The sequence below is a fragment of the Pelecanus crispus genome, chromosome 4 (assembly GCF_030463565.1).
Source record: "Pelecanus crispus isolate bPelCri1 chromosome 4, bPelCri1.pri, whole genome shotgun sequence".
Taxonomy (NCBI): domain Eukaryota; kingdom Metazoa; phylum Chordata; class Aves; order Pelecaniformes; family Pelecanidae; genus Pelecanus; species Pelecanus crispus.
The window spans coordinates 7,276,894-7,304,517 of record NC_134646.1 but is presented as its reverse complement, the minus strand read 5'-3'; the positions used below and the strand labels follow the sequence as shown (position 1 = coordinate 7,304,517).

General features: G+C 36.8%; 1 protein-coding gene across 9 annotated transcripts in view; it reads right to left on the bottom strand.

Annotated features, from left to right (window-relative positions):
- The window catches only part of BLTP1 (bridge-like lipid transfer protein family member 1), a 133,502-nt gene that overhangs the window by 60,545 nt on the left and 45,333 nt on the right, over positions 1 to 27,624 (bottom strand). For 7 of the 9 annotated variants that reach the window (XM_075709417.1, XM_075709422.1, XM_075709420.1 and 4 more), the window contains exons 20-41: positions 27,002 to 27,229; positions 26,283 to 26,420; positions 22,824 to 23,000; positions 20,253 to 20,381; positions 19,273 to 19,392; positions 16,885 to 17,162; positions 15,869 to 16,119; positions 15,138 to 15,396; positions 13,872 to 14,715; positions 12,922 to 12,992; positions 12,277 to 12,450; positions 11,833 to 11,953; positions 10,799 to 10,945; positions 10,221 to 10,348; positions 9,584 to 9,786; positions 7,478 to 7,675; positions 6,588 to 6,799; positions 6,107 to 6,258; positions 5,036 to 5,186; positions 3,787 to 3,939; positions 2,375 to 2,615; positions 848 to 996 (exon numbers count right to left, since the gene is read on the bottom strand). In XM_075709417.1, the coding sequence (XP_075565532.1) occupies positions 848 to 996; positions 2,375 to 2,615; positions 3,787 to 3,939; positions 5,036 to 5,186; positions 6,107 to 6,258; positions 6,588 to 6,799; positions 7,478 to 7,675; positions 9,584 to 9,786; positions 10,221 to 10,348; positions 10,799 to 10,945; positions 11,833 to 11,953; positions 12,277 to 12,450; positions 12,922 to 12,992; positions 13,872 to 14,715; positions 15,138 to 15,396; positions 15,869 to 16,119; positions 16,885 to 17,162; positions 19,273 to 19,392; positions 20,253 to 20,381; positions 22,824 to 23,000; positions 26,283 to 26,420; positions 27,002 to 27,229 (4,524 nt within the window). Of the gene's footprint in view, positions 1 to 847; positions 997 to 2,374; positions 2,616 to 3,786; positions 3,940 to 5,035; positions 5,187 to 6,106; positions 6,259 to 6,587; positions 6,800 to 7,477; positions 7,676 to 9,583; positions 9,787 to 10,220; positions 10,349 to 10,798; positions 10,946 to 11,832; positions 11,954 to 12,276; positions 12,451 to 12,921; positions 12,993 to 13,871; positions 14,716 to 15,137; positions 15,397 to 15,868; positions 16,120 to 16,884; positions 17,163 to 19,272; positions 19,393 to 20,252; positions 20,382 to 22,823; positions 23,001 to 26,279; positions 26,421 to 27,001; positions 27,230 to 27,624 lie in introns of all 9 variants that reach the window. The other 2 variants (XM_075709416.1, XM_075709421.1) reach the window with 1 other exon arrangement.

Here is a 27,624-nt window from a genome sequence, read left to right as displayed (position 1 = left end):
CCTTCCCAGTGGTGCCCAGTGACAGGACAAGATGCAATGGGCACAAACTGAAACACAGAAGGTTCCTCCCGAACATCAGGAAGCACTTTTTCTACTGTGAGGGTGACTGAAACACAGGTTATGGAGTCTCCATCCTTGGAGATACTCAAAAGCCATCTGGATATAACCTGAGCAGGGGTGTTGGACAAGAGGACCTACAGACATCCCTTTCAACCTCAATCATTCAGTGAAAAACCACAGCTGAAAAGGAATCAGTACACACCACCAAGCTGCCTAACTTACATACAGAAGACAACAAATGACTTAAAAAAAACCCAAAAACAACCCCCAAACCACCCAAACAAAACAAACCCCCAAACCAACACACCAAACCAAAACAAAACCCCCAAAACCCACAAACATTCACAGACTCTTTCTGTTCAGAAAGCAGAGATAAAAAGAAAATCTTGCAGTTTGCTGAACAACCTATGGAATAAAAAACCCACGCTAGTTTAATACAAGTTACTGGAGAGTTTTGTCTATCTTATATTTTGTATAATGATAGTTAAATCCTCATTTCTGCTTCCATAAATAGATTAAAAGCCAGAAAAGTTAATGTACACCCGTAAGTGATGCACATATATATTGTTTTTAAGTGCGGCTCTGAAGTTAATTGGCAAGAAAAACAATAAACAGATGCAGATTATAGGCCAACTGATCAAGCTTCACTTTTATAAGGTAAGGGGCATATCTTCCATGTGTTAGTTATGTTGCAGACAAGCATTTCTTCATCTGCAGTCTACAGAATAGCTTCTAAACAGGCCAGCTACAAACCACTTTCCGCTTGTGTGTGGCGCTAAAAACTTACCTTTATTTTCAGAACAGAATCACTGTGAGTGTGAGTCTTGGATAATTTCCTCATGATCTCGGCACCAGTTACAGGCCCAGAAGAGCCACCAGCAGGCGGAGGGCGATTAGCTGTTCCTTCTAGGAGCATTGTATGCTCACTGACGGTGGCTGGAACCAGGCAAATCATTTTTTCATTTTTTTAATATATATGGGGAAACAAGATTATCTATTATTAGGTACATTTATTTACAAGCAGTCATGAACTACCAAATTCTGACACATACCGACGCACAACTGTCTAGGGAATTCAAGGGAATTTTAAGACAAATAAGAAAACCTCAGACACGGCCCTACTGGATTTTGTTTAATAATCCAAATACAAATCTTCTTGTCCTTCTAATGTCATACAACTGTTGCTCTATGCTCAGATCAAAAGGAAGTTGCCAAATTTCACTTTCTTCTGCTGACTCTGGCATGGCTGATTGTTTTCTGAATTAAGTTGCTTACATTTGCATGAATTCCATCTATAAGTAAATCTATACAAGGCAGCAAAATTGCCACTTCCAGAATTCTTGGTGAAAAAACAGAAGAACATACACGGGGCAAAAAAAATGAAAATACTTCACCGGTTCTAATACTCTGTTTCTGCTCAACCAAACCAAATATTTTAGGGGGGGGGGGTTGCAAAATTTTCCATCCTACTGTATGATTACATACAAGTTTCTCACACAAACATCTTTGCTTTTGCTGTCTTCAAGCTGATAAGTGCCACCTGCTTTTAAGCAAAAGCAGATTCTCCTTCGGATTTTTTAAAATTATTTTTTCCTCAATGTTACATAATTCTTACTTGAGAAAAGAAAAATGTAAATATTGTATTGCTGAGAACAGTTACACTGTATATAGATGCTACAAACACAAAAAACCTAAGTCAACTCAAGACAGCAAAAAAAAAAAAAAAAGTGCCACAACAACATGTATTTATTTATGCCCTTCCTTTCTGTGGTTCTTTCTTAAGTCAGCTCTATATCAAATACAAAGCTAAATCAGTAGCTTATGTTAAATTGGCAACGCGTAAGCTGGCAACAGAAATCTACCACGTATGAAGCAGTAAAAGTGAGGAAAAAAATTTTTTATGAAAACATGGCTTCACAAAGAGCAAATAAGAAGATAGGTTTGAACCTATACCTGGGAGAATTCATAGAATTGCATGTTACAATTCTTAACTAAGGTCAGAAGCTGCACAACAAAATCCTAATTGCAAGCTAACAAGTAATTAAGTTGATGTATTTTGTGCAGTAAATAACAAGCATGTAGAGAAAGTCTCCTGCTTTGTTTTTCCCCAAAAAAGTAAGCATTATTATAATACTATAATTATAATTGTCTGCAGCTGCTTCAAAACAAAGATGATTCTAAAAAACCAGCTTGATGATTCTAAAGAAGAAGAATGTCATGTATTCAAGCATTAAAACTAAAGAAGATAGAAATGCTCTGAGAGGAGTTACTTGTTCCTATGAATTTTTATGGAGGCAGAAGAACACAAAAATACCTGCATCAAATTCAAACTCTGCTCCATCAGCACTTGTGTCACTCTGAAGACCCCCTCCGTTGTCTAACCCAAGCCCATCCTCGTGCTCGTGGCAGGCATTCATCTGCAGTTTCACCGGCTGAGCTGGTCTGTGTAAGCTGACTCCTTTAAAAGCCGGGGTCACCACAATGAACTTCATCCATTGCCTTGCTAAGGCAACTAGACCTTTCTTTAAGGTTACTAAGGCAGGAAGGCCATCGCTCTTAAAAAAAGAGAAACAAAAAGGAAAAATGCATATCGCGTTTTGAAGTAAACTGGGGAAAAAGTCAGAACTCCCTTAAATCTTTGTGCTCCAGAGGCTTGTGACAGAAACATGCTGACACCACACAACGTCCATTCAGATACAAGAAGCCGTAGTGCTAACAGATAAAAATTACAGCTTCACCAAACACAGTAAATACACTCATTTACATGACCTGAGGATCTAGCCCAAGGGGCCAAAGACAAACAACAGGAAACAGGTTTATTAAGTATGAAACTAAAAGTACTTAAGTCATTATAAGGGTCTGAACTACGGACTAAAATTCAAAACAGCACTAGATTGACTGTAGAAACAGAACTGAAATGAAAAAGATGAGGTTTCTTCCATTGATGGTAAGCAGTATTTTAAAAACATGAATCTGAGGCAAAAAATAGAGTTTGTTTTGATGACATCACTGGATTGTGCTAATTAGGCTCTCAGCTGAATATGTTGAAAAACATACTGTTTGAATCTGACAGCCATGTAATTGGATTATGAAAATGACACAAAATCAGGAACAAACACTCCTCCTTATGCCTAATACGTTTCTTCAAACAATTATTTACCGCTACAAGCCAGACATTTACATTCTAAAGCCACCAAGAAAAAGATTAGATTGTTAAGCCTAAAGTTTCTACAATTCTAGCTCTTTTCTGTCTGCATTATCCAAGTATTTCTAAAAGACATGAAAACTAGTTCTGAAGGAGAGAATTTGGAATAAGCTAATCAGTGCATGCACTTGCCTTAATAATTGAGATTTATTCAATTTTAAAACTAGAGATGCAAATTTTTACTACTTTACTGCTATCTTGAAGAAAAATGAAATCTGATAAAAAGGCCATGAACAATTTTAAAGACATGCCTTTTTGGTTTATGATTTCTCATGGATTTACTAATGAAAAAGCTCAATAAAAATTATGCATATACAGAAGCCACAGCAAAACCAGCAGCTCTGAAAGAAAATGAAATGAGAGAAGGTATGTCTACTTATCAATTTAAGGATATAGACGAGTTTGGGTTATATTTTCTCGCTTGTTAGCTTTCCTTAAACTGTTAACTCATTTACGACATTAGAATTGGTACATTTGAAACTAACACAATGAGTTATTTCCATTTTTACAGGGTAACTCACCATGGTGGCATCCTCAATAATGGAGTAATTCGCTTGATGAAGGTAATGGTGCAATATATTACACAGTAAACAAGAAGGATTTTCTTGCAAGAAACGAGCCACTTTGGTAAGCCTGTTGTACTTGCTTCTCAGAGGGAAGTGCACACTTTTATTCTAGATTAAAATGTAAACATTTTTCACATATGAACATACTTGCAAACAGAACACACGCATGAACTACGAGATTTTCCCTACGATACCACAAACTTCTAACCCCATTTTGCACTTCTGCAACAAAGATCTGCCACATGGATACCTACCTTATTTTATATAGTGCCATGTGAAAGATCATACTTGATGCTTATTTATTTATTTGATGTAATAAAGCAGAAGGTTGGATTCAAATCGCAGACTTTGTAAAGTTACCTCTGGACTAATAAGACATATACACAAAACTAGGTGAGATTTTCCAAGAAACTGTTTATTCCTAGTTAAAGAAAAAACAGGCACTTTTCTAATTTGGTTTAATGCTAGAAAAAGGGTTGGAGAAGAAACAGGAAGGGAGGTAGCAATAAGAGACTGCTGCAAAGGATGATTTTTGAGTACAACAGAAAACTAGCCTGGCACTAATCACCTCAAAATCTTCCCACTAGATGGTGCTAAGTCAACGACCAGCAGAAAACTGCCTACAAGAAAGCTCCTTAGCAAATGACAGTAACACCCAATTTGTCATAAAAGCTCTATCAATCCTAGTTTTCAACAAAACATTTGTCTATCTTGCATTTCTTGCTAGAATGTTTCACCCTCACCATGCTTGTCCTCCCTTCCTCTAATAAGCGGGCCCAATAAACACAATGATTCAATACACTCCAGGACCACAGAAATTCATGTTTTCTCCCAAAAGATACCCTGAGTATTTCATAATTCAACACACTTTCATATTTCATAAAATATACCAGATGCTACAGCCATATTTCTTACTCTTCCCTTTCAAAAGGCAGAATCTCCAGTTATTTTACCTGGAGATGCACTCCTGTAAGCAGCGCAAGATTTCCTCACTAGTAACAGCTAAATTTTTTTTCCCCACTTAAATTTAGATTGTGTTCAAAAAGCACAGGTAGTGAGTCCTTGTGACCAATTCTGGAAGTAAAGGTTCATAAGAGGTGCTGTAAGTCTGTCAGCAAAAATATCCCAAATCCCAAACAAATATGTATTACATATTACACTGGTCTGTTCTGATATACCTATTGATTTTATAAAGGCCATTTACCTCTAAAGCTTCTGTCATAATGCAACCCATAACAGCACAGATTCGCAGGGTTCCTTCAGTTTCTAGTTTATTTAATGATGATTTCACTTGATCAATGGGAACAAGCCACGCGCCAACTGCGGGCGTTGCAGTACTCAGGAGGTTCAGCTGCCTATTGAGAAAAATAAAAAGAATTAGGTATTCCTGTTCCGCAGCAGCAATTAGCAAGATTTTCTAATGCTACTATGAATGACATTCAAATAGGTGGAATATGACAGAACGGTGTCACAAAGTAACAAACACAGACTTATTGCCCAGAAAATGAAAATTGGCAAAAAGTACCTAAGGCAGTTTTTTTTTGTTTTACATGTTCACATACTCATGATTCCATCCACTCCTGCTACTGCTATTCCCTCCTTTTCCCATTTGTAGTCCCTACTGAAATCATACAGTTTGAAATTCTCATCACTGACTGAATTCCACATTAACTGTTACAAAATCCATCATGAAGGACTTTTGCTGAAGGGCTGAGGCAAGAGTATTAGGAGAACCACGAAGAGTATTTTCTCATTTATAGCTATACACTGAGCTTAAACTACTGGCAGATAAGGATATTTGGCTTGTTCTACAAACACAATGTGAAAAACTATCTTAGAAAGATTTATCTTGAACTTTATAGAGCAATGGCAGTAAGATCATAGGTTAAGCATCAGGTTGAACACCAAAAGCACTGAGTGGTTCTCTCTTCTAGCATCTCTCCTATTCAAAAGAAATACCCTCCCCTGCCTTTCTTTCACACATTTCAGTTTCACTGGAAGTTTTTTGTTGGTTGTTGGGGTTTTTTTTAATCTTTCTTTCCTTCTTTTAATCATATCTAACTAACATGTCTAACTAAAAATTTTCTAGCAACACTTCTATATAAATCATGACAATAAAAAAAAAATTAAGCAAGATATACGTAAAATCCAAAACTTTCATTTCCAGAGAAGCTTAAAAAATTATTGAAGTTACATTCAGAATCTACCAAATACAACAGCAATTTAACGAAGCAGAATTGTCATTTTCTTTCTTTTATATCAGGTAAAATTATACCTTGAAAATATATGGGCTGGAGAGCGCACATTGGTAGGGGCTGCAAAGCTAAACCAAATTTCTTTGATTGTTAGCTTCATGCTGCAAGAGTCAGGGGGAGGAGGCATTAAGGGTATATCTTTTTTCAGATCATCAGATTCAACCCCTTCATCCTTAAAAAAGGAAACAAAGTCAGAAGTGAAATTGTTTTCCAAAATGATTACACTGAAAGGCACTAATATACCATACCGTGCACTGTTCATAAGAAATAGTTTCATATGCATTTAGGCAAAGAAAAATAAACTAATGCTGTCCACCAACTCTTCCAAGACAATACCAAGAGACCTTGCAGAAAGCTGGAAGTTTCATGTGCAGGCAGACAGTACGAATTCAGTTGGCACAACACATCATCTGTTTAAATGTCGATTTCTTATTATAAATGTTAATCACTTTCAAAAAAAGCTAACCTAAGACAAATCATTCCTACATAGTATGTACATACCTGCTCATCTGAAACTGAATTTCCATTAATATCTGAAGAGGGACTTATTCTATCGCAGGGAAGGTTATCATCAGACACATCGGTATTATAACCACTACCAGTTGGAGAATCTGAAGAGTTATTTGATGCAAGCAATCCACCTCTCTCTGTATCTCTTGATTTACCCATGACTCCAAATGTATTATACAATACTGCTCCAGATTGTCTTCCTCCTATAAAAGCACACACATCAAGACTGTAAATGTTTGCTGCGCATAAACTTCTATAAGTTATGTCCCATTGAAACAATATACACTTTAGAGGAGAAATACATATGATTTTGATTAAACAAGGTGCATTACTGTTTTACACAACAACTTATTACTACAATTTTTACAGAACAATTCAACAGCTAGTTGTAGAGCTTCTGATAGTTTGTTCCAAGTAGACAAAGGGTATGCACATGAAGACTGTTTTTTAAACACTACTCCCTGAAAAGAATAAATCGGATGGCAGAAAATACATATACACTGGTTTTTTTTCTTTTTCAAGCTAGCTTTCCCCCCCCAAACAAAAACTCTGGCCCTATATGCAGACACTGTGGGTATGATTGTAAGGTCATTTAAGTGATCAGCGAAAGCATCAACTTCTACATTCACTTTAAGTTCAGAAACTGCTGAAACCCGTTTATATAGAATTATTTCATATACTGTTATAAGTGGTATCGGTTACTAAAAGTTCCTTTACTGTACAATCTGCTATGTGATATAATTTATTTACAATAGATGTGTACTGTTTAGCATCACCTACATTCAGCAATTTCTAATCACGTAATTGCTAAACTAGAAGACCTAACAACAGAATTGTTAGCAGTTTCATAAAGCAAAATATAAAGCCTACATAAGCCCTACCTTTTATAGTTAAATTTTCAATTCCACACTCAAACATTATCCAACCCCACTTCTCTTGACTAGGACCAATTCGAGTTACTTCTGGAACAGCTTGTTGATCTGTTTCATCCACAAAAGCAAACTCATCCAACTCTTCCAAAGTAAAAAGAACTTTTGATTTCCCAAAAGGAATAGCTGTTATTGCACAAGTTCCAATATCTGTGAAAGCAAACATATTCACCACTTTGTTACAAAATGAAAAAAGCTTTACATCAGTTTACAGTGTTTTGGGAGTGTTGCCCGTTTAGCATTCCTTAAATGGGGGAGGAAGGGGGCAAAAAAAAGAAAAAAAAAAAGAAAAGCAAAGTACAAGCAAGAAAAAAAGCAGCTTAGTTTATAAAGTCTAAAACCCTCCCTTCTGGTATGTTAATATGGGCAGGGTAATTTTTAAGTTCAGAAAAACATGGACCAAGCAACACAAAAGTGAAAGCTTCAAGACATTCCCAATCCTAACACGTCTGCCACCTTCGTCTTTTTGTAGAGTCATGGTTCCAAAGACGTGTACAAACAAGCTCTTCAGATTTTTATCTGAAACTGGCAATTGGCCTGAGATTACTTTACCAAACACAACATTCCTAATAGGATCTTACGTTTTAGTAGAAACACATTTGGTATTAACTTGAAGGATGTTTAGAAATAAAGTTCTAATTTTAATTCAAAGACTGCTTCTTGGTTGGAAACATGTCTATGTCTGTGTTGGAAGGATGTAAAGCACTAAGTCTCACCGATTCCTAAGAAAATACAGACTCAAGCAGTTTTTAATTCATTATGATCTTTGCTGTCTAAGATCCAGGAGGGTACTATGGCACCTTGATTTCTTTGATGTTAGGATGTAGCTTAAATACAAATCCTTTCTTCTAGTGACATTTCTGAAGGAACATTTTGAATCATTTTATACCTATTGCCTATTAACTCACACACAGAGCTAAATGTCAAATATCTGGGGAAAAGAACTACACTGAGTCAATTTATATCCCTCCCAATCCTCACTCTCTGCCCCCAACTTATATCTGCAATCACTTTTGAAGTCTACGTGAAATGCTAAGATCCTTAGAAAGACATTTCTCAAACCTTTTAAATAGAACATGATGAGTATTCTTGGTTAGAATTAAAAAATTACTTGGCCTTCTTGAATGTCTGCAGCATACCTAACACAGGACACTACTAAAATTCTACCCATAACTAAGTAAAAATGGAGTTAGCCATTTTAATGTTCTCTTATTGCTTTTGTTTTCCTCCAATTTCTTTTGCTCACTCATCTTTGCACAGCGGTGGGGTTTTATATTTTGGTTTTTTAGGCTTTTTGTGTGTGTGTTTTAATCATACTTGTTTCACAGAGCACTTCCTCGTGTCCTAAAGATTTCTATTCTTTATAGGACAGAGTAAAACACGGCACTAACTGGTATAGATTCCATCAAAATTCAATCAGTTTTAACAAAAATGGCCTCTACTTTCGGTCATCTTTTTCAGGATCAAGAGTTATAGCAGCTGAATTTAATTCATAGCCTCTTGAAGTAATTTCCTTAACACAAACAAGCAGGAAGACAATTGGGTAGATCTCATTTTCAGTTTTATAGTCACTATCATTAAAAATCTACAGCTTGTCATGCTGAAATTGCCAGTACAACAGGAACATTATACCGATCTTGAAATTGTTAGAAAGCAGTAAGAAAGCAAATAAGCATAATTCATTCCCCGCATCAGGTGACAAAAAACAGTAGCTGAGAAGAGATCAATTGGGAGGAAGGGAGCCCAGGCCTGAAATTTTACTAGTGTGTGTCAATATTTACAATGCAACCCATCTGCCACACAAACTGCTTAGAAGTTCATCTTGATAATTTTCACTCTGCCTGTATTTAAATCTAGCACTTTAGTAGAATAACAGAAAATAATTCAGAGTAACTATCCTAAACTTCTTTTTAGAGTATCTGCAAATCTCCAGGTTCAAGTGTCTTTTTATCTGTGTTGATAAAAAAACTAAACGCAACCAAACTACAAGATCAAGGCCAACTATAACCACTTGCTTCTATGAAAACTGACATTTCCACAATTTAAAAAAAGGCTTACCTGTTGTATCAAGGCCTCTAAGTTGTCCATGAACGCGGTGGATGTTCAATTTAGCAGCAATTTCTTTTCCTTTTTCTGCTCCAGCATTGGATCTCAGCGAGCCAGAAGACTGGGGCTGCATTTTACTGGTTTGGATGTAACGATCAAATGTGACAGAATTCCTCCCAGTTTCTGCATTGTTTGAAGTCTCCTCAACTATACCCCTTTGAAAATAAGGGAGAAAAAACAATTAAGCAAATCTCAGATAGATGTAGTTAATTTAATTATTTTTGTTTAAAATTTTAAGTGACATTGGCATAGCAGTGTCAAAAAAATTTCTTTGTAAAACAGAAGATACATACACTTTGGTAGAATAATATTGAAAAATTTAATTTTATCCTGCATGACATCTAAGCAAGAAAGAGTTAAAACTGATGTTCCAAAATTATTCCAGAAGGGTTCCTCCACTTCTTAAAGAAACTGCAATTCTAATTAGATATTAGGTATTAACTTATGAATCACAGAAGACACATTTCATTGCTTAACTCAGTCATGACAACCTTTTCAAATACTCTTCAGAACTGCAAAAAAATGGCATCACTGTTAAGTCTTTCGACTAACTTAAAGAGTCACAAATAGCCATATGTATTATTCTTACCTATTCATACGAACTTGCGTGGCAATTCTATCAAAACACAAAGCTACTAATGAAACATGAATCACGGTTTTGCCAGAAGAAACCCCTGGGGATTCATCAACAGATGCTTGTAGTAAACACAGGTTCACCTATATGGAAAATTCCCCCAAAGAGTAAAGAAATTTAAAAAAAACATGTTACATTAAGTATACATCACTAATTTCCGATACAATCATGTCTTACACTTGTCAGTAAAATGAAAAAATAAAAGATAAAACCATCATGCCTTGAAGATGAAAAACATAACTTAAAAGACAGTTAGGCAGTTACTCCTATAGTGGTTGTTACTTAACTTGCACAGATAGAATCATAGGATTGTTTAGGTTGGAAAAGGCCTTTAAGATCATCCAGTCCAACCAGTAACCTAACATACCATAATAAAATTGAGCAGCTCCAAAACAGTCTATCCTGTTCAAAACACTAGTTATCTAGCACAAATACATAGCTTCACTTAAGCTGTTGGGGAACTAATAGGGATGCAAAACAAGGGTAATTTGTGCGGCACATGTCTACTAACAAACTAAACAAAAAGTTGTTACCTTTGGTACAGTAACGTTGGCCTGAAGACCTTTAATTGTCACATTATCTTGCTTAAGTGAGAGATTGGTCTGTGCTGGTCCCTGGTTTGTTGTTCCTGTAGTCGTAGTGTCTATTTTTGTTCCTCTAATATCCTGCTTCGAAGATAACTTGGAGGGGGGAAAAAATAAGTTATTCTCACTGAAACTTAGAGCTGCTAAGCTAAAGAGTGACAGGATGGATTATTAGCACTGAAGCAGCAAGAGATTCTGACTTCATTTAAAGCACAATACCATGATTTCTAGAACAAGGACTGTAGCACTTACACATACGACAGGCTTAGATCCATAAGGGTAGCAATGCCATTCTGCAATAAACTTTCGAATTACCAGATTTCAGCTGAAAATTTGAGTTCTATATATGTAAGTTATTTAGAACAATTTATTACAAAGTAAAGAATTAGTGTCCGTTACACTGTGAAGTCTAAGAAATTATAAAATATAGATACGGTCATCAACTTGGACAGAAAAACCTCCTAATTTTGTAGAGCTACCATACAACTCTTTTCAAGCTAAATTAATTTTTTTTTAAGGTATCAGATGAACAGCAAAGAAAACACATGCACTTTCACAGCTTAGTTTGAACTTTCCTTCCACCTCACAGAGACTATCTCCCTAACTATGGTAAAATAATAAATGATGTATTGCTGATATGACTATAATACATAAAAATATCGGTTATAGTAATTTCTAAGAACAGAATGTATGATCCCATGCAAGTTACTCTAGCTACTGACTAGACTGTCCAAAACAGAAAAACTTCACTTCAATCCTGCAAGAGATTTCTGGTCACTGAAAGACAGTATGTAACAGCTGATTATGAAAATGTATGTCAAGCACAAGATAAAAATAATATAATCAAATTAATATAGATATTTAATATAGATTTTAGCTACTATCTCTCAACACACTGAACTCAATTGAAACTTATTCCACGTAAAATATAGAAAACAATATTCTTTCAAATCTTTGTGCATTTTTCTTGTTCCCTTTCTTACATTTTCTGAGAAGCTTGTTTTGCTGTTCTGCACAGCATCTCGAAGGACTTTGCAGTGCAGATCATCAACGATTGCTGCCGGGTGTCGAGAGCTAGCACAATGCACCATTGCTTCTATATACCTGTGAGAGGAAACAAGCCCACAACAGACCATTTAAACATCCAGTTTCACATGACACACCACCAATGATGTTTAATTAACACGACAGAGAGAAAAATGAAGCACTGACAGACGTAAAGGGCGCTTCCCAGGTCAGCATCACATTCTTCTAGCTTCTTCATGGGAAATGCAGAATTACATTCACTGGGTACAAGGCTCTACTGTTCCATGAGTCGCGTTATTCAATCCTTTCACCTAAACCTTTGCTGAACTGAACAGCTTTGATTGCAGACAATTTTTAGCATAATCAATTAACATTGCAGTAATAAAAGGAAAATGAATTACCTATCCAGTGCCTCTGCTACAAGAGGAGTCAGAACTACATCCACAGTTCCTTTTACTTCTACTATTGCTGTTGTCCGTGTCTGGAAGACAGGATGATCCAACGTCCATTCCTCTGTTATCGTTTCATCATCTGTATTTTCTGCAGACTTCTTTTCCAAAGGTGTATAAGGTGTACTAAACAAGTCAAATACATATTAATAATCTAGGTTTGCAAAAGAAATACACAAGTGTCCTGGTATCATTTTAATTCTTCATAAAATGCATATAATGGCAGGTTTCTTCTGCCACATAGCTTAGAAAACACACCAATATAATCCCAGGCCAAGGCCCTTCCCTAGATTCAAGTTCGGCTTTTGGCAATGCAATGGACACTTGCCATAAGCACCTCCCAAATAAATTCAAATTAAGTTGCAATTCATAATCTTGAAAACATACGAGTGAAATCATTTAATGCTTTCATGGTGTATGTTCTTTTTGACCAAACCCAAACATTTTATAATAGAATACTCTGTTCTAAAATACATCCATACTGAAAACTACTGCTATGAATAAAATTTTAGAATGGCTAGTGAGAGCCAAAGTATTTGAGTAACAAAAGTATCAGTTAAAAAATATGCTAATAATGTTACACAGTATTCAACTTACTTAGATGTTGATCCTGTAAGCTGCATGCCTCTGTCCAGTAACGAATTAGCTGTGAGACCCTGTTTAACAATCTAAGATAAAAGTGCAAAGAAATTTATTACATTCCTTCTATATATGAAGGAGTTCCTAATACCCAAGGAATCTTCAAATAAAGATTCTCGCAGTTTTTTTCTTAAAACAATCCCTTATATGTAGATTCTCCAATATAGTATACAGAAACTCCTAGGTTTTTTTTTTTTTTTAAATGACTTCAGGTATTGGATTAGAAAGTTTTTACATAGATAAACAGTGACTCATGGCTTTAAAAAAAAGGCTCCAAATACCTATCTACCAAAGGCTTGCATGAACACAAAGCTTTTGCTGCAAAGTGATAACAAATTAAATTCCAGAGCCTAGACACCTATTTTCTATCAAGTCATTTCCATTATTTTTCATAGATTTTGTTTCTGCTCCTTCCTTAAGCATGTATGCTCGTATCACATACATCATGGGAGGAAAAAAAAAAAAGCCCAAACATTTACTAAAATCATTTGCTAAATCTAGCAGTTTCAACTTTACTTTGAAGTAAATAATTTACAGCCCAGATTAAACTTTATGGGTATTAAATGTACTGCTACTGAAGTTCTGTGAAACGTATTTTAAACAAAACTCACATAAATATCTTTCAGCTGCATATCATTCAACAGGCAGCATTTAAGTGCACTAATGACAATTCAGAACACACATCTTATCCACAGAACTCTAACTCCATCTTTCCGTTTCCACAACCTCCCAGCCTTGCAGCCCATGATCTGGGGTCAGAAAGTCAGAAATCCAAGGTATTCCATAACAAAAGCAAGGAAGTTTCAAGTTTCTCATAGCTTTATTTACACAACAGGTGGACTAAGCAATTTTAACCTGTTTTGAATTCTTATTCCTTTCTCTACTCCTTCTTCCTCCATCTTCCATACCTTAAAAGTTGGGACAGAAAGTTGCTCAAAAGATGATGAACTTTCTTCACTTGTTGGCGTGTCAAGGTCTAAAGGGCGATGTAATGAGGATTTTGAAGTTCTTTTGTTAGTTGGATGCTTTACTGACCAGTTGATCACCTGGAACTGTGTAAGATAGTTTTGGTAACATGCCATTACAGGCTGCTGGGAAGTTATTTGCTCACTTTCCACAGTCTTCTCAGATTCCATGAGGTACATGTTCTCAACATGCTCATCTTCTCCTCCCAGAGCTGAAACAAATGAAGCCTGTGAAGGATGAGTCTTAATGGGCAATGTTTTAACATCTTGGCTAATTTCTCCATGGACTGTGCTTGTTAAGGGCCCTTCCACACTGTGATAAATTGACCCTCTGCTATATTCAATTTTCTGAGCTTGCTTTTTTCTCTTCTTCCTCCCTGGATAGGTTCCTGGACCTTCATCACTACTTATTGGCTCAAACTCTTCTGCCGCAGAAAAATAAGCTTCGCTATCAGCCATTGACATACTGGAGTCCATTGAGCGATACTGGTGAAATGAGTTGGAATCTGCAGATGGAGTGTACGGAAAAGAACCAAAGCTCCTCCTCTGCTTTGGGGAGTCCAAGACATTCTCATCACTGCGAGACACATCGCTGCTGAACTGCACACCAACTGGAACAGGCTGCTTGTCTCCGTAGAAGGCTGCCGTGAGGCTCTTGGTGCTCCCAAGCCGGGTGGAGCACACGGACGCTTGCCGTTTCAGTGGAGACCTCAGGGGAGACTGGCCAACAGGCTTTTCCTGGTTGCCAGGGGATGCAGGGCTGCCCTCTGCACCTTCAATTGCAACACTGGAAATAAAAATTAAAGATTCATTTACTTATTTTTTTGTTAATGCTTCTCTTTTTACATTATAGGAGCTGTCAAATGCTTCAGTGATTCCATGACTTTCTATTAGCATAGCAATTATTTTCATAATGCTGATTACATACTAAATTCTGCCACTTGTTAGTCCACTTGTCTACATATAGAGGATGTAAAAACGAACATTAACAGCAAGTGCTGTTGTCTTATATGCTGGATTTTCTACCCAGATCAGGTAATCATCCCATATTAGGGATCCAAATTTGCAGCATTCAAACTAGGAAACGCATTTCAGCAGTACCATTAGAAAATAACCAACACCTTATAAATTGCTAAATATAGGGTTTTTTTTCTGTCATAATGTGTTCAGGAGTCAAGTTATACTTCTACCTGGACAGAGAGTACTAACCTTCCATGACCATCTTCCCTTTTTGTACCAGACAAGAACTCCTTCTGTCCCAAGTGATCCTCAGTAGTTGACGATGGGCTGTCCTTCTCACCAGCAAGCAAGGGGAGTGCAGCACTAGAACTGCTCGTTTCCTCCGAAGACGATGAGGAGCTATGGGAGCGCAATGGCACTTGTAGGCTTAGATGTTGTGCTTTTCTTTCTATTTCTATACCCATAGATCGGCAATCCCAATCTTTTCGTTTTACACCATTTCCTTTACCTAGGACCAGAAACACAAAAGAAAAACTGAACATCTGATAACACAACTGCAATGGTCTCTTCCCTGCCCACTGAAATAAAAATCACCATCAAACAAAAGCCCTAGTTTTGAAATGCATACGCATACTAGCATGTACTAACAAAAATTAATAAAGTCAGAGCAGCAAAACATCAAATTGTCTTGGTAGACTGCTTTCTACATAAGTAGAACAGATGCAAGTCAAAAAACTTCTTTCTACTCAGAAAGGAGTTGCATGTATAACATAAGAATTTGGCATATGAAAGCTTGCTCACTACTATCAAGCTACTGTCTGCTCTCTGAAGGGCTCATGCTACTACAAGACCTCGTGCACACGGGCGCAACAAGTATTACTCATTAACCAGAATCGGAAAGACTATAAACACTAATGTGCAGTTAAGAAATTGTACTTTGGGGCAAAATAGAGTAAAATTACAGTACAATGCATTCTCACCATCTAAAATTTTAGGAATCTCCTTAGTAATTATCCATTCTCCTGGCTGCAGTAAAGACTGCCCATAAAACATATCAGATTCTGCACTTGTGCTTGAGAAAGCAGAGCTGCTTGAAGGTGTCAGTTCCTCAAGCTTGAAAAAATCTAGTCCTGTTAACGTGCCACCGAAGAATCGACAACCACCAAGACAGCCACACTTGTTCTTGCTTCTCTTATTCCTCAAATTATCATCAGGCCACAGAAACCACAATCTATACAAAGGCAGAAAAACAGAAAACAAAAAAACATGATTACATCAGCCTTAGTACATTTAAATTCAGTGAAAACAAGATTAAAAGATAGCCCTCTCTTATATGTGAGCTCCTATTTCACCCAGCATGAAATGAGTAAGGTTTATATCTGAAACACAGACATAAGACATAAAATGAAGGATTAGTTCCAGAAGGAGCAAATCACAAATGTATATGTAGTGCTCAGGCAACCGTGCTCAGGCACAGATTGTGTCCACCTGCCACAATACACAGTAACAGTAGCAACCCTTTCTCTCAGCACAGAGGCAAGCACTGCAAACACACTCCACAGTGGTATATGTTGCTTATGCCAGAGGCAATTGCTCTTTGGGGAGACACACAAATCAGTTACGCCAGCCATCTTATTCACAGCTGCTCATCAGCTTGCTCAGGACTCTGAGGCCTGTTTTCAGTCCAGCCTGAGAACAAAGGACAAATCTGATTCCCTCCTCTCCCTGATCTTTAATTGTGGGGGATAAGGGAAAGCAGAGGGAAAAGTAAGTTTTGCCAAAAATCATATGATTTTGTATAGTCCAAGCACATTCAAACCACCAACCCCACAGCTAAGCATTCAACATACTTTAAAAAAATTACAAGAAATTGTAATCTGTGTAAGCAAAAAAAAAAACACCCAAAAGCAAAAAACAAAGTTCCATCTTTAGACAAATGTATTAACTTACACCCCCCAAAAAACTGAAATGCATCTCCTTCAATCATATCCCTTACCTCTTAGTTCGGTTATCATGCGTTTCTAAGAAATGTCTCTGCACTTCGTGTTTAGAAGGATGATCTGCAGCTAAAGCGATGTCAGCAGTGATGAGCCCCAAGTTGACCGAGCCAGCTTCCAGCCAATATGCCCTCCTTAATATTGGCTGAAGACCAGTTCTGCAATTGTTCACCTGCTCAACATACTGTCTCAGTTGAAAGTCTTGAATAGCAGCACTTATACCTTCTCCAACAGACTGGTTGTGGAGGTTGCAGTTTGCAATACGTATAGCACCCATCTGAAAACATGATTTAAAACGTGAACTCTGATTAGTTAGGAGTGAAACAAAGAAAGGGCAGCTTTAAACCAGTTAACGCACCACCTACTACATTCCAGAAACATCTCAGTAAACTATTCTCTCCAAAACAGAGAACCAGTTTTATATGCAAGCAAGTGCACGCACACAAAAGAAGGCAAGCTCAGAAATTAGTTTCAGCTAGTTTTTAAATAACAAAAATAAAATCTCTACAAAAGGAGTCTCCTTTTGTAAAGAGATCAAAAAAGAAAGCGCAACCTTGGACAGATGTAGTAATGAACCTTTAAAAAAGTTAAATCATTATAAATTCTTCACTGTCATCTAAAAACCAAGAATTCTGAAACTTTCAAAATCTGATATATGATTTGATATGTGTCATTCTATGTCCTTAGACTAAAACATCAATTATATACTTTGAACACAAAGCTGTAATAGCTCTACAATTAATAAATACCTCAGTGAGACAGCCATGTGTTTAACACCGCAAAACTCAAGAAATTCCAGATCCTAAACCTTAACTGAGATCCATACGAATTGTGGTACAGTAGCCCTTATACGATCACGCTCTATTTCTTGTTTTGGCATAACTCCAGGAGTTTTGCTGAACCAAACAGGAGGCTGCCCCTCTCTTGTGAAAAGCACAGTACCGGCAGGAGCCAGCCCTTTCCAAAGAGGAAGGAGAAGTTCTTGCTTTACCCCTGCGCTCAGCTGTGGAAACTAGCCACTGTTCAACTAACCCACCTGCCCATACAGTATCAATTCTCCCCGACACTGGTGTACACGAATAAAAGACGACATAGCCCTGCCACACATGCTTTGACTTCAAGGCTTCAAATAATCTGAAGACATTGGACCAAGTTTCCTGCACAGCTTGAGTCCTCTCCAAGAAGTCACCATGAAGTACCTGACATTTCAGATTGAGTTTTCAAACTTTTCACAGGGAAAAGAAGGAAAGCTGAAAAAGAACCCAGCCATGGAAGAGCTACCCACAGGGTTAATATTAAATTATTACTTCTCATCTCTGTCACAGACTATAAAGGAGCACTGGAAACCTTCTTTTTAAATTTGAATGAAACACATTCAGGATATAATTTTCTAGAGTGGTTCGGGTTATTAAGCTGCCTTTGAAAATACTGCCATTCATATTTATGCCCGCAAACACAGTTAATATTTGCGATGGTGCTTTTTAATATTGGACTCAAAAGAATTTGGAGACTCAAACGCATTTTTTTAACTGCCACAAGTAACAAGCCATTCAAATGACAAAATACCACGTCATTAAAAAATGGCTAAAATAATTAATGCTTTCCTTCAGTTAGATTCTTGATCATAATGTGAAGCTGTGCCCAAAACCTTGCATATAAGTCTACCGTTTCCAACCAAATTTATTAATCGACAGCACAACTACTAGTCACTTATACCAGCCAGCACTTTTCTCCTTTTCTGTTGTTACCGTAACTCAGTTCTCTTAACTTATATTTTGCTACATCGAGTAAATTATTCTGGTGTTCTCTTGTATGACAGGATAATAGAGAGAATACCAGCTGTTCTCTGCACATCCTTTTTTCAACAGCTGATACACCATGCAGTATTCTAGATTCAGTCAGGCAGTGGCACTAACACTTCTCCCATCTCTACCAAACATGTATCTTAATTCAAAGAGCTGTATAGGTGATCATGAGTTATCAAGCACTGACTTGTACGCAATCCATATCAACCATTTCCAGTTGCTGAGTTACTAACTTAGAGCACAAGTTCATATTAGCTCTCAGGTACAGACGCTGAGATTTATATTGCCCAGTGTTTTCTTAAGTTTTTTACACCAACCCTGCAGCTTCCACTCTTATTTTGGCAGACATCCACTCCTCCTTACCATTTTCCAAGATCGTTAATGGAATTACTAAGCAGAAGCCAAATTGACCTACTCCTGGCCCAGTCCAAGCCAACCTTTTACCACTTAAAGTTTCAGAAATTCTGCTTAGTCCACTGCATGTAAGCAAGCAATAAATTCAGGTAGCTATTCTATCAAAAAATATAAAGAACTCTATTGACAAAGAAGTATTTTACTTGCTGTTAAGAGAAATATTTTTACCTTTATATTGGTGGCACAGCCGTGTTCTACCACATACAGATCTGCTCCATCCATGGCTAAGCGTGTCATAGTGTACTTTAAGTCATCAGAAGTTGGGCATGGCCCAGGGACGCAGTTCATCTGAAGAAAAAGGAGAAAAAAAAGAAAAAAAAGATTTAAATGTACATTAGGAGTTCTAGTTTAATTTGTGCTCATCCTTTTACTTATGTTCTGTTTAACAGAGGCTTAAAACTAGAGCAATAAAAATTTACTAATTCTACACTATCAACATGAATATGAGATGGGGTGTTTCTGTGCTGAGGTTCATTTTCACTAGCGCATGTTTAATTCTTCTGTCCAGCAATGTCAGGAGACCCAACTGGTTCTCCTGGCTTCCACCAGCAAAAGGTAAATCAAGTCTCCTAATAGAGAACATCACAAAAACTGGAACAAAACAGGGAAGACATCAAGAGATGACATCCAGGATTCATACTTAATATATGGCAAGCCTCCTTCGGTCTTCAAGTGACCGTGCACATGGATTCCGAGAGACAAGCACCAAAAGCAGAATGACATGATGGTTAAGTAAGAGTCCAGTCTTTTTTAAAAAAAAGGTGCATGGAAGTGATAAGCTGTCAGCTTAAGTCTCCCACCAATGTGCCAGGAGCACGAGGGGAATTACGACCTTTGTTTCTTAAGGGACACTGGAGTACACCTTTTGGCTCTTAACTGTCACAGTAGACATAAGAAATTAGGCATGACTTTTGTAGATACTGGTTCTCAAAATAATTCATAGAGCATAAAAACATTGTGCGTATCTACAGGAAAATCCAGAGAGAATCACTTTTCTTTCCAAAACATAATTAGCTATAATTTATCAAATGGAACATCCAATCTGACTATATATTCCATGTGTCTTGATAACTCTAAGGCTGGATTTCTACACTGTTCCAAAGAACCTGTGCAAATATAGTGAGCAATTAAGATAGATGAAAGCTTACCTTAGAGTCACAAAACCGACGATCAATTCCATGCTGGCATATTATCACAGATTTTGGCCTTTCCAGTTCAAACTCCCGGCACACCACATGAAATACAAAGGTCTGCCCCCATTCCAGAAGACACGCAAGCTGTAAGCAAACAACAACACGTTGTCTAATAGTAAGTACACAAAATGAACTTTTTCGACAGAGTACTGCAAGAACATCACCAAAGGTTGGGAGGTGAGCCAAGTAAAAGGAAACAAAAGACCCCACCGTAACATTCTGGCTGTACTATCCTTCTTACAGATAGTCTATTTCCTGTTACTCAAGACTGATTTTTATTTTTGTGTGTGCCACAACATGCAAGCCTCTGTAGTTTTTCATGGATAACACTGTGATGTTAAATAATTTTCTAAATTATTTCTTAATTTAAAGAAACAGCGTTTGCTATTACAGTCAACTGAAAACTTCATTGTAAAGACAGAGCTGCCCTTATTTTACCTCAAAAAGATACCTCAAAATACTCTATTACCATTCATAATTTAAACATCAGACTTCCTTGTATGTAAGTAACAAAGTTGCATTTAAAAGCACAGGAGGAAACTGAATCAACAGAACACTGCTGAATCTCGCTGGACCTAGTAATTAGCCTATTGTTGATTTCAATCTTTTATATAGTTAGCTCATTCATAAAGGAAATGATTCATGACTGTCTGCCTCTATTATGAGAGGGAAATGGGTTTTCTTTGGCTAGCCAAAGCAAAGGGCACTTAAAATCAGCAGTAATTTAACTGGAATTTAATACAGCTATGACTGTCCTGCACAAAATCTCTCCTCCTCCCTGTAGCATTGTCCCTTCACAAATTCTTGCAATACATCACACTAGGGGAGGAAAAAAGCCAATGACCCTGAAACAGCAAATTCAATTTCTGCTCCATAGCAGTGCTGACAACAAAAAAATAAAATAAAATAAAATAAAAATCCTGCATGAAGCATACAATTGAGAATGGCTTTGTAGGGGAAGAAAATCGTTAATTTGCATCAAGCATTTAGAAATGTGCTCTAATCTTTGAATCAGCTAGGTTTATTTTTGAAGCATAGAGCAGTGGAGTAAATACTACAGCTTATCTAAATCAGTGGCAGCATTTGGGGAAATATATACACAAAAGTCTGTATATGTAGCATTAAAACGTATCTGGAGTCTATTCTTTCAAATCTACTGAAATTGCTTGTATGCCTTATTTTGATTTTATTTGCTGCAGTGTTTAATCCTAAAAATAACACCAATTTTTAGAGGAATAAGAGGATGTAGAAGTGTCTTTAAAAAAAACTAAAAAAAAAAAAACCAAACCAAACTAACTACTAAATATAATTTATGTACTTTTATCATGTCTCAGAGTCCACTGACAAAGCAACCTTTTCTAAACATCTGGCAGACCACATCAGAAACAAATCAAAGAGATCTGCCTATTGTATACTTGGAGCCATTATTATATCTGGAAAAATAAAAGTAACATAAATGGCAAAACTAAAATAAGTCAGTACTAAGACTGACCTAAGAACATCCAACACTGAAAGCAAACTACGTTCCAGCGGGACCAAGCATCAGAATTTATGCAGTGAGCAGCATGACTGAGCTACCAGCTACTCTCCTGCTGAGGCCTGCCGGTACTACACTCCCACAAATGATCTCATTTGTCTCCTACTTTAAAACGTCACTTTGTGCAGAGCTTTCTAGGGAAAGCCAGAACTTTACCTGCAAGCTGAATTCTTGCTAAATGCTCAACTTGATACCCTTATTGCTGGCAGCATCCCTTCACGCAAATGCCTACGTATCTCCAAGAACCTTACATCTGAGGGATATCAAATTGTCTTTCAGACTGCAACACAACTGGATACTTCATTCGTCCTTCCCAGAGAGTTAACCAGCAGGGGTAACAAACCTGCATCTCCAGAAGTCAGCATCATAAAATAAAAGTAACCTCAGAGGAAGTCACAGACAACTTAACTAAATCAAAATTATCTCATACTTAAACCTTTTGAATAAATTTTCCTTGCTCCTCTTCGTCACATTACCTAGTTTATGGCTGAAGGCATTCCAAAACACTTGTTCTATTTATGGAGAAGTATTATTTACTCCATGATTAAACCACTTAAAGTGCATGTAGATGCTGTGGTTGCCTTTCTAATCAGTATTAAAATACATTAACATACATAGATGTAACATACAAGTGTTTACATGTAGTGGCAACAGTATTCACTACTGGTTTGTTCATGCATTATCATCGTTCCTTCAAATTCTCATATAACACCAGCCACCCTGTTACATCTAGATTTAACATGAGTCTCAGATTCAGCTCATTGGGCACCTTCTATCCATTTATAGAAACAGTTAGATTTTCAAACTATGGCACCTTATATCCATTTATAGAAATAGTTAGATTTTCAAACTATAAAATTAAGGTTATTTAAGGCACAGATGCATCCAAATTCAGCTGAGAGCAATGTGCTTTCCAAAATCCATGCTATGCCCGTTTTACAAGAAAGGAGAAAGGTAATACTTCAAAGTGAATAGTTTCTAGATGATACCTGTGGTGCTGTAACTTTGGCTGTAAGACTTCCGGCCTGTACATCTATCAGCCACGCATATTCTAAAGTATCACTTCCAAGAGGCAGACCTTCCGCTGAAAACATTGCGTGAGCGCGCAACTGCAGACCTGACAGGCTGATGTGACCCTCTCGAAGAACTTCATCTGCTGCAGGTCGCTGTTAAGGACAAGTAAGTTAAAGCTAATATTTGCAAAGAATACCTCAATAGAAAGTGCAAAAACTGTGTAGCCAGAGATACTTCATACACATTCCCAAGACTTCTCAGCATTACCCATGCAACAACATATATGCAGATCTTACAGGGGGAGAGGGAATTTTATCTAACCCAAGTTTGTTTTAATTTGTAGCAACCATCATCAACGACCTTCTCTTGGTGAACTCCACACAGTGACATCTAGACACCACCTGTTAAATATTACTGCAATGATCTTAAAGGTCTTTTCCAACCTCAACAATTCTATGATTCTATGAAATATAAAGAATGGAAGAGCAAGTTTAACAATGGAATTGATCAAGAGGTTAAAAAAACATGACTTATGAAGGTTTGTTACTATTAGAAAGCTGACACATTATGAAAAAAAGAATTAAAAATAAATTTAAAAAACATAAATAACAAACATCAGAGGCTGTCCTCTAAGCTACACTTTTCACCCAAGTATTTCTTGGCTGCCTAAAGCAAAGCTACTTGTTTGCAGATATGAAAACTCAGATGTAAAAATTTTCAAAAAAATATTACTCCACCACCCAGAGAAGAAACTGAAAAGAAAAAACCAGGACAGGCATACACTAGAAGCTCGTGACTGCATGGAGGTAAGCTATGGATTAAAGCCAGTAAGTCAACAGCAAAAATTCTCTTTCATTCAGTTTTTTCAACATGTTATCTTGCCTGGTTTGTTTTCCACTGTCAGCAATCCCTTTGAAGTTGCTTAATGAAGAAGAAACATGCCCTACTCTTTTGCTATCACTGGCAACCTATGTCTCGATTCAGAAGCTATTTCAAAACAATATGAACGGGAAACCTGAAGTAACGATACTTGCCCAGCTAGGCAGAGAACAATTCCTGCTCTATATACATTAGTACTATGAACTTCTCACTTTAAGGTTGAACTGGGAAGTATCAAACAGCATTTTTGAGATACGTAATATAAATAAAGGGTAATTTAAAAAAAAAAAAAATGTTTCCAACATTAATTTGCAAGAACTAATACAAAGTCAAACACTAGGTAATAGTAACACACATAACTGATCAGAACTTTCTTCACAATATTTTTAAAAACATGCCACCCTGCATGTTTATCATTTCCACCAGCAGAAATTCCCAGGCAGAAGTCTTATTTGTCTGAGTTAATATTTCTGAATTAAAATAAATCCAACCAAAAAGAACATATAACACCTAAGGCAAAAAGCATAACCACAGCGATACTAACTGTAAACAGTAAGAATACTGAAAAAAAAAAAAAAAAATCATGCACTAAGTCTCAGAGCTGTGAAATTAAATCATAAAAACCCCAAATCCAAAATGATTAAGGTTTTGCCTGCAACCTCATTTCTGCCTCCTTGTACATATGAATTGCAATACAAGAATTAAGTTACAGGTCTGAACAACATTTAAGGGTCTCATTCAGTGCACAAAATAGATTGTGTTCTTAAATAAGCAGCTATTCAAATGCTTGGAATCCTCACCGGATAAACAAACACACACAAACCACAAAAAATAATACACAAATACCTTCCAGCAGATTTGGATAACATAACTGGAACTTCATAAGATGCAAACTTTCATTACATAAAGGTTTGTATGTTCGAGCTGCAACTGTCATCAGCTTCAACTGCACCTCTGACAACTTCATTCAATTGAAAAACAAGCCCTACATTCTGGATATTTAGCTCCTGACAAAAGCTATGAGGAAAATGGCATTTTGTCTGCCACCATGCTGTCAGTACATCCCATTTCTGCAGCTCTCAAGAGCTCTATTAATACCATATAGATTATGCATCTGCAATTCCTGCGACTTCACGCCACTTTCTTCAGATTGCTGCTAAAGACAATTGCAGTGCTGCAACCAAGAACCAGGATGTTTAGATTCTACGTTCTCATCAGGGATTTCTTCTTTACTAATCAGAGGTCGACAGAATAACATCTCAAAAATATGAGGGCTACTGTGGACTCTCCCAAGATGTCATTTAACTTTTTGCCATCCAGCAAGTTCATTATTTCTTCCAATTCCTTTATCTATTAGTCAGTCTACAGTCAGTGGTTATACTTAAGGTACTTTTGTGCTTGTGGCACACTGGATCCAAATTAGGAAAGACTAAACAAGCATCAACCAACTCCTTTCACTAGCTTACTGACATAAGAGTGAAAATATAGGGTGACATGCATCTTCATCTGTATACAGTATTCCAGTTTTCAAACACTGGAATGTGCCTAAGATAAAAATAATTTAAATTCTATTTCATACAGGCCATTGGCAGCAACGTATTTCAGGACACAGGGATTGAAAACAATATTATCTGTAAGGCACAGTCTAAGCATCAAAATGCTTTTAATGCAACTAATATGTGCATAAACAAAATACAAACTCCAACTATCCACTAACCTGCACTGAATCAGAATAACTTCTTGTGTTAAAAAATTTCAGCCTAAACTCCTCACTAAGCTAAATTCATCCATACGGACAATTTTTACAAGTTTACCAAAATCAAAGTAGTATACAGCTAGCTGACAAGCCACAAACACCACTTAACTTTGTCTCATGAAGTACTTTCTGAAGCATGGCTCATGACTCCCCGACCAGAGGAAGACTGTAGCTCATAACAATACCTTGACCATAAAATACAGACCCAGCTGTGTGATTTAGTCTAATAGAAGTCACAGAGAATATGTGAAAGATGCAGTTGTTCTATTTACTAACACATGTGCAGTTTTAAAACTATATGCTTAAAAAAGTGAACCATATCCAGCCATTGCACAAAATTTACGTGTCAGTATTTACAGTATCTTTTAAAACCAAGTTCTTCACCAAAAAAAAACCCAACCCCAAAAAAACCCCAAACAAAACAAATCCACACCACCACACAAAACAAACAAAAAACCCACACACACAAACCAGAGGTCACTCAATGGTTCTAAGACCGTTCTGAATATTACTCTCTGTTTCCTAGAGAACCTCCTCCAGAAAGATTTTAAGCAAAACTAAGAAAAGACAATCTTTTTTTTTGTGCATTTTGCACAAAAAGACAGAAATAAAGATTTAAAAAAAAAAACACACCATAAATCAGATTTTTCTTTAATACCGCTTATGATTCATAAACATTAATAAACTTTGTATGTGTACAACACAAAAGTTCCTAACTAAAAAGAATTCAATTTTAAGATCATCACAACTTCCACAATACACACACACACATGCAAACACATAAAAACCAGCCTACTACCTGATAGTTGTCATTCAGAAACAAATTCACTGGAGACAGTACAAGTTGAAGCATTGTTTCTCTAAATCCTTTCTTCATCTCAAAACACAACCTTTCCAAGAAAGCTGTAGGGCACTCAGGACCATCTGGACTGCAATGCTAAAACAAAAGTTAAACACATCTCTTTCAGAAACTGGAAATACACAGCATGAAATTGAAATTGTTAAGATCAGAAGCAAACCTGTGAGCAGGAAGCATGCTAATTTTCCTCTCAGTGGATACGCAAAAAGAAGCCTTCGCAACTTCAAAAACCTTTCAACGATTACATAAACAGCAATTCAAACCCATTTGGGTGAACCCAATTTTTTATCTGAAGTCTTATTTGAATTCCTGGGGATCCCTCAGAATGCAGCTGCACAGAGCAGAATGCACCATTACAAGATAGTTTTGCTAATTAGCAGAGAAATCATAATGGTCAATCAAAAATATTATCACACAAATCAAGTTCATTGAATAAAAATTATATTAAAAAATATCCAGTTCTGCCTCCCAGATAAGCAAAAGAAATCGTGTCTCAAATTGGTTTAGATAGTCACAATTTCAATACAGAGTAAACACATATTTTGGCAAAAGCACCACCCTAACTTAATGTTCCAGGGAGTTAAATTTAACTCCAGATTACGAAAACTAGAAAAAATAATTACATGAAGCAAAATATTTTAAGATTCTAAAGCACTTACCACTGGTAATCGCCCATGCACTTTGTACAAATTAACAAGCACAGTGATATCCCACGGGCGTAAAGTAAGAGGGTGAACTGGCTTGACCAAACTTCCATTTTCTTTTTTGTCATTTTCCACCCCAACGGCTGTCCATCCAGAGCTTGAAGATGTTGACAGTGACAAAACAGGGCTTGAAATAACTTCTTCAAAATCAGTGTACATGTCATCTTCTCCAAAATAATTTTCCTAGGAACAGGAATTGTTATGACCGTATGGAAAACAAATTAAAAACATACAGACAACGTAATGAAATACAAATCCAACCTTTTCCTGTACATTAGCCCTCTTCAAAATAAGTGGTATAGCTACCACCTATAGCTGAGAAACATATATACTTTTATTTTATGAAAAACGGATACCTGAAGTGAGCAAATTTAGGCCATGTGGTTTGCAGGAGAAGGGGCTCTCAGTGGTTCTCAAAGTACCAGTATTCTAGATGCATGCAACACAAACAACTATTCTGAAGTACTACTACTGACGTTTAAACAGATTGTGTGCTTTTAAAGATAGGTAACTTCAAGAGTAAGAACACAAAACATCCTGCAGGAAGTCACTCTCATCCAACCTTCTGAAACTTGTTA